This window comes from Galendromus occidentalis, unplaced genomic scaffold, assembly GCF_000255335.2.
Source record: "Galendromus occidentalis unplaced genomic scaffold, Mocc_1.1 scf7180000077362, whole genome shotgun sequence".
NCBI classification, from domain to species: domain Eukaryota; kingdom Metazoa; phylum Arthropoda; class Arachnida; order Mesostigmata; family Phytoseiidae; genus Galendromus; species Galendromus occidentalis.
Window position 1 is genome coordinate 6208 of NW_003805350.1, and position 7919 is coordinate 14126.

The window sequence follows — 7919 nt, forward strand, 5'->3', positions numbered from 1 at the left end:
TTTGACCTCTTCCATCTCGATCGCGCAGCTGTCGGCTCCTTCTGTCATCTTCGCTTCTGGACTCTCCGGGCTTTCTGGGCTCTCCGGAGCGCTTGGCTGCTTTCGCCGAGGCTGAATCATCCTGACAGCATAACGATAGCCGACTCTCACAGAGCGGAACTGCCGGCCCAGGCTGGCCATCCCCAAAGGAGAGTGATTGAATCTGGTGCGTCGAACTCGGGAGTTTTCTTCGCTCCCGTCTTCGGTTCCATGCTAGGGAGCTCCGGCTGGAATCCTTGGTCTTCGGCTGCATTTTTACGCTGCAGCATCATGCGAGCTGCGCTCCACAGAAACACCGAAAACGGCACAAGTACCCACTGGGTACAGCGCCTGCGAATCTCATCCGGGAGTCCATCGATCTCAAGACTTGTATCTCGAAGGGGGAGAATGCTGTTGCCCTTGAACTCTGTGGATCCCAAATGAGACTGACGGCGAGGACTTCCGGCCAGGAATGAACCACGTCGCTCCAAAGAAAACCGTTCAACGACCACGGTTGGGACTCGACTCTTTTCTAACTGATTCCCTCCTCTCCAATTTCAATGGGAGAGGGGAACTCCAAGCTACAAATGTGTTCTGCAGAGACTACAATTCCCTGAATTCTAGAATTTTCTTGTTTACCGGGTATGCCGCCGACGCGGCATGCCTCCTTGCTCTCAGTGCTCGAATCGCTCGAATTGGGGACCTTTGTTGTCCCTATCTCTGTTTGCTGTCGTCGGTGGACCGTGTAATTCTGTTATCGTCATTGAAACTAAGATCATTCGGACGTTCACAGTTAGAGAGAGTGTTGAAGCTGAATGAGACGGAAACTGTGAGTCCTCAGACATACAGCTAGGCGTGACTCAGAGCGTGGCGACGCTTCCAACATGAGTCACGTGGACGGGGTTGCACCCCGGTCCCGTGATGAGATAGAACTCACCCCGATCGTAAGAAAGCTGGGCTTCGGGGCTGATACAGCGTATATGTTCAGGTACGCATCCCAGGTAGGCGGAGCCTACTTATCACCCCGTCTCCATCACAGAAGGAGTTTTCTCTTAAATAAGCTGCACTCTGGTGTCTCCCCTCCGTGAGACTGTACACCTAAGTCTTCACTCATGCCCTTTGAGCCAGTACGTTTCCCGTCTTCCTACTCCACGTCCTATCAATGGCAATGGGACCTGAAAGAGGATGGCTCTCAAAACTCCAGGCCTTCTGTTCGCCGACGATCTCGTACTGATAGCAACGGACAGTAATAAAATGCGAAGACTCCTCCAAATAACGAGCGAATTTGGAAACGAGCGCGACACTACGTTCAACCTGTGAGGAGCCAGAAGCGTGAACGTGCATGTGAGAGTCGAAGGAGAGAGGGGTGTGTTATCGGAGATAGCAGCAGATAGAGTGAGGCTTCGCCGGCCACGAGTGTGGATATCGAGAATAAAGTTCGTGATCGCAAACTCGGCCTCTTCCCTCCAATCTGACCCGAGGAAATACAGCCCCTTACAAACCCGAAAAAAGAGCACCATAGTCGTCGTCTCTCCGAGCAAGAAAACGGACTGCAGAGGGCTCGAGATACAGGGACGCTCAGTACCTATAGCGTCGGACTATAAGTATCTCGAAATCGTTTCATCCAATCCCAAGAACTACTCGAAAACACAGGAAGATATCTGGGATATCTGGCATATCTGGGAAAAACAATCCCTAGTAGCGTTGCAGAATGCACGCAAGCTCCATACAGGGCTCGAATCGATCCGGAGTTCCCAAGACACAGTGGAAAGCGACCGCGGTAACACAATTGACCTACGCAAACGCAGTGATCGTTACAACTGGGGAATTACTCGCCGAACTCGAACAACGACAGAGAGATGCGGGCAATGGGCCTTAGGAATCACATTCTATAAATCCGCGAACGAATTTATCACAGTAGTGGCCTCACGGAAAACACGTATGATCTCGGCCGTGTGCCGCTCGGGAGTGGCGTTCATTAGACAACGGCTCTGCCGCCTTACCGGCGAAGGACGCTTCCGTCGGTAGACCGCGCGCCGAGACTTGACTCTAATACCTAATACACTACAGATATTACCGACGAAAAGCCGAGGTAGGTCTACTGACCCACAGCAGGAGGACACCTGCCCCAGATGCGACACATTTGAAGAGACCCTAAAACATGTGAACTCCGAATACGACGACGCATATTTCACGGTGAGCTGTAGTCTTCCAAAGTGGCTCTTCTGTAAGAGTACAGAGTATGCGCGCGCTGAATTTGAAAACAGAGAGTTGCGTAATGAGCAGACGATCTCGTGAATAAGCATGGGATCGGTATCTTCTAGTAGGGGGAACAACAGACAGGTTTCACTTCGTCGTCTTTTCTTTTGGAGTGGACATAGGATGTTTTGAAAATACATGATTCAATCGAGCTCCCAATATTGTTTCCAATCGACGTCCCCAGCCCTCGGGTGTCGGAAATCGCCCTTCTGGTGCTTTCGATCGGGGTAGATCTCTCGCGTTTTTCATTTTCAGACAATATGGCATTCCAGGTCCTCGAATTTTGCTCGGATCTTTCTGAGTTTCCGAAATTCGGATTCCTGGGGAAATTTTAAGCCACCTAGGAACTCTTCCCGTCATCACAGACCATCTGGGAAGCTTCAATCGTCATCCGTTAAATAAAAGGTATTTTCGACCGCCGCTGGCCCACTGTGACTCGTCCCCGACTCGATCTCTCTGTGAATGTTATGTGCTGATTGTATGGTGTACTGAATGGGCGAGATGTGTGTTTTCCTGCAATGGTGACACGACCGATACCTGCGTCCGTGACACGTCCCCCCCCCCCCCGAATTCCGGGAAAGGCCACGAGGAGCCGCGGAATTCTGCTGATCACTGTTTTCCAGCTTCTCTCGCGCTGATGTAGGTCGCGCCGCCTTGCGGCAAGTTCTGTACCCTGGTGGGCTAGTCCGGTCTCTTCTCTTTTCCGTGCGCGGTCTTTCGGAAGTCGTTTGTCGCTCCAATCTGTTCGAAGTTGTTTCTTCATCGACATGGCTCAAGTAGTTCCAGGAACGCGCAACTCCCGCCACCCGTACTTCCACACCCCACTCGGTCTAGTCTTTAAGTTGCTGCTTGACAACGATCTAAAGAATACTTGTCTCCGTGTCCGCGACTGCCAATATATCGCCAGACATTTCTGGTTTGATCTCACCGACGGGGAACGGCATCCGTTCCGGGACTTCTCCCGTTTTTTGTTGAGGAAGACGACTGTCTGTCCTCCGAGGCCCCTCCTGGCTCGCCAACTTCGCTACCGCCCGCCCCAATTCGCGGCCCACGCCGTTGCCTATTGTAACGAACGGGAAATATAAATGTAATTTCATTTGCCCATACGAATCCAGAAATGAACATAGCGGAGCTTTCCCTCGCACCTTTCTCCTTCCCCGAGATCTCGTGCGCTTCCGCGTCGAGATGTCGGAGAGACACACGCACGTTGCGTTGGAAGCAGCCGCGATAGGATCGCTCTCGGTCCGGCGTAGGGCTTCGGCGTAGGGAAAGCGACCGCAGTTACGACTGATTTTACTGTGTCTTGGTTCTCTAAGTGTCGGACTAAAACGAATCGCCCTCGATTCGTAACACCTATCTTCGCCTCCTGGAAAACCTGCAGACCGGTGAGCCACACCAACTCACGGTTCCGCTAGAACGCGAGCCCATCGACATCTGTTGGCCTGACGTCCGAAGTCTCGAGGAGATGGATGAAGGAACCGAGAGACGACGAGCTTAACTGCTGCAACTGATCCAGGATCCGCGCGTAGCGCCTCAACACGAGCGGCCGCCGCGGCCCGTCGACCCCCAATCCGGACAGCCCGTGCTGCCTCCGACTCCGCCCCCAAATTCGGAAGTCTGACGCCGGCAGCCGGCCCAACTTCCCCCCGGCCTGGCCGAGGTCCTTGTCAGTCTACGGAACGCCCGGCGCTTCGCCGGAAACCAAAATTCTCTGCTTGAAAATATGTTCTCCGGACGAATAAATGTCTTCCGATTCCGAGAGTTGTATTCCTTGTGAGAATCGGGTCGAGTCTCAGGGGGTGTTTAGTTGTCCCTGGGACGCTCTATCGTGTAGAGCTTAGTAATCGGTTGGCGGAAAATCTGATTCGTGGCCGTTTTGATGGTGCACGATCTCGACTTCCTCGGCGTCGACTCGTTCTTGAAAGCTATGACTTTTCAGAGAGGCCAATACGCGCGGTTGGCGCTCGAATCTTCCAGCAGGCAAATGTCGCCGATTTCCAGCGGCCTGGCGGGAACGGGGAGTCTGTTATGAGCTGATCTCAGATAACTCAGATATTCGCGGTGAAATCTCTTCCAGAAGGAGTTCAGGATCCTCTGTTGATAGGTCCATCTCCTGAAGAAAATTATCTCGTCCGAATCCTTGGCTCTCCTCGGGTTGGCGGCATGTTGGGGGAAGGAAGTGTCGCCACGATATCCGTATAAGAGCTCCATCGGGCCGAGGGCCTCACTGGAGTCGAGTCCGGATGCAACGCTTGTGATGGGGCGTTTATTTATCATCAACTCGATGCTGCTCAAAAAAACCTCGAGGTCTCGAAAATGGGGTACCGATGTTCCGAGAACTTTTGTCAACGGACGCTTGACTGATTGGACGAGACGCTCGTAGAAACCGCCATGGGAAGGGGCGTTCGGGGTAATGAAGTTCCATCTGACGAATTTGTCTGCGAGCCATTTCTTGATCTCACCGTCGATGATGTGTTCGTAAAGGAGCTTGAGTTCCTTTGCTGTCCTCTGGAACGATAAGCCGTTGTCTGATGTGATCGTGGTCACCGACGGGTATCGGTTCACGAATTTGTGTAGAGCTCCAAGAACCTCTGAGGTTGACATGTCGGTTGTTAGCTCGAGGTGAATCGCTCGCGTGACTGCGCAGACAAACAGGAGAATGTAACTTTTCGCTTTTTTGCCCGCGTCATTTTTGTACTTTATGGGCACAGCGAAATCACAGCCTGTGTGATGGAATGTTGGGGCGGTTCCCAGCCTGAATGCTGGTAACGGAGCCATTGGGAGGCTTGCGGCCTTGCCGTGGAAAATTTTGCGTTTAGCGCAGGAAGAGATGACCTGTCGCGCTAGTTTTCTCGCGTGAATGATGAGAAATTCCTCCCTAAGGATGTGCAGAAGGCCGGAGACGCCGCCGAAGTGTAGGCATTTTTTCTCGTAGATGTATCTGATAATAAGCTTGGAGAGATTACAGTCCGCTGGGAGAATGATCGGGAATTTCTGTTCCCGCGACAGATCCGGAGCGAATTCCAACGTAACCGGGAGGTCAATAAAAGTTCAACAGTTGATCAAGATTATCACCGTTCCCGAAATACTCGACGCGGAAAGTATTAAAATGATCGGAGATATCGGAAAAAAAAATCTTATGTTTCACGATAGTATTTCAAGGAAGAAGCTAAACGCAAAGCCGATTGACGACATTCTCAGAATCATAAATCTTTACCTCTGGGTGAATACTGTTGGCGTATATAATAATAAAATTAATAAAATGATTACACAATAACTTCAGACGTTTTCACGAAACTATGCGGTAGTAGCTCGCTACTACCTTCGGCTTTTTTTGTCTGCACACAAGCCGTCCCTGCAGACCGAGTCCAACAATCAAAGGAAAGGTGAAGATGATTCTCAAACAAGCGAATATACCTTTTATCGGCGACTTCGAATCTTGCGAAGCATGCATTCAAGGAAAAATGCATCGCGCAACTTACAGAGTGAAACCTCAAAGAGCACGAGCTAGTCAATCCGGGACGATCCATGCGGACGTGGCCTCGCTCCCCACTCCGTCCTATGGACGAGCGCTTCATTTCCTGAAGAGATATTCGTATCTCGTTGATACCTCGGCTAGAATGATCACACCGAATACTAGAGTCAGTCATGGACTCCCCCTTTGGCTGGCTGAGGTTTATTGTCCTCATATATAGCGAGTCATAGGAAAGGGTCGAGCACAGATGAGCATCCTAATATGGGTTATGCTGAAAACACTGTGAACGGGTTAAGTGGTGACCGGTCAGTGACCGTTACAGACTGAGGTCTTCAGTATCTGGAGCGAAAGGTGAAACGGACAATATTCATCATTCTCCCCCATTGGCCGTGAAGCCTTTTGCAGGGGCTCGCTCTGACTTCAATCTCTTGAAATAAATCGTTGTTTCGCATGCGATGAGAATTTCAAGTTATTTCCGTGAAGTCAGCCAGACTCGAGACAAGGACTCCCAGATCCGACAGATTTGTCGAGCGCTTGAGATAAGGGACATTTGAGGCACAGTAGAGATACAGGGACAGCTACATGTTCCGGACATCCAGAGATGATTGCACCTCCGTGTCACTTGCTCAGAATCTGAGCTTACCACATTTTTGTCAAAATTGTCATGAGATATGTCTGTCGTTCGGCAACGACTTCGAGATCGAAATTTCGCGAAAATTTCTGCCGCATCTTACTCTCTAATTTGCCTGGGCTATTTAAGAGGGGGTGTGATTCCCATTCATGGAATTCGTCTTCCGAAATTCGTTCATGTCTTCGCTTAGACGGCGATCATCGAAGAGAGCCAGAATGACGACCCCCGAAGTGTCTTCACACCCGAGTCCGGTGAAGCATAATGTGATTCCTCAAGTCAGCACGGAGGTTAGTTCGCCATCCGTGGCGGCGTTCGTTTCCAATGCCCCTCCGCCAACCGAAGACTCGGCCTCGACACACCGCGGAGTCAGTTTAGCTTCCATCTGGTCTCTTGTAAGAGCCATTCGGATCGGAGGTCGGCTATGGAATGCCCTCAAGTTCCTGCTGATGACACTCCTGATGGTCTCACTCATATCATTATTTTGGAAGGTATGTGTGATTCCTCTTCCCCCTTTTTTTCCAATCGATTCCCGTTCTCTCCTCGTATTCTCTGTATGTTGTTTAGCTCTCACATTGTTCTCGACAGGACCTGGGGGTTCTGAGCGCTCGCAGGATCGATATCCTATGATTCGTTCTCGAGACGTCGTGCTTGACCTGGACTCGTACTCCTGTGTTCATAGGGAAGGCATGAGGATTCGTCGATCGAAGGCGGAGGCATCCTGTGCCATATGGTGGTCCGAGGACCCTGTTTCACGAGAAGCCGTTCGCAGTCCCCAGGTCCCCCAGATGGGCAAAGTGATCGGTTCATGCGCCCGAAACAAGGTTTATGCTTGTTTTGAAGAACCCTTTTGAGATATGAGAAAAAAAATATAATTTTTGTAATATACATATCCTGGATCCTTCATTCCGTCAACTGAGGTCAGTCTTCTCAGCCTCAGGTTTCTCTGACACAGCTCCACTTGTTACGGCAGAGTGTAGTTGTTAGAGTCGAACTCTGCGGTTCTGTGCGTGCTAGCCTATCTCTTTATCTTATTGATATCTTTTGTCCGCTCTTTAGAGTTTCGGAGAGTCAACACAAACAGCTCTCGTTCATGAGAGCGCGATCGCGGCGACTCTCATTCCGCGCGGGTGTTCAGAATCTATGTTCCCTGTAGCCGTCTGATACACTGAGGGAGACAGTGTTCTTCCTCTTTACCACTTTCCGCTTCTTCTGGACCTGTATAAGCACTGCAACATCTGGAATAAATACCGGGTAACACCAACTGTCTGTTCTATTATACTGAGATCTACCTAAGTGTCCCGTGAATATCGAATACGTTATCAGCACGAGTTAGCTCTTCAACGATCCACAAAAGTAAGCAACCATTTACTTTCTAAGACCAGGATCAAACATGTCCATTCCGGACATGTCAGGCACAGAGCCAGAGTATGAAAAGAACCTGACACAATGCCCAGTCACGCTGAAAAAGCATGGAAAGAACTACGTAGCCTGGAAATCCCTTATCCCTATCTATCTATCTCAAAATCAAGATGTCGC

General features: G+C 50.5%; 1 protein-coding gene across 1 annotated transcript; it reads right to left on the reverse strand.

Annotated features, from left to right (window-relative positions):
- Positions 1-4212: 4212 nt before the first annotated feature.
- Positions 4213-5055, reverse strand: LOC100905477 (uncharacterized). The gene has a single exon (XM_003742280.1). The coding sequence runs from the start codon at positions 5053-5055 to the stop codon at positions 4213-4215; it is 843 nt and encodes a 280-aa protein (XP_003742328.1).
- Between the last annotated feature and the right edge of the window lie 2864 nt (positions 5056-7919).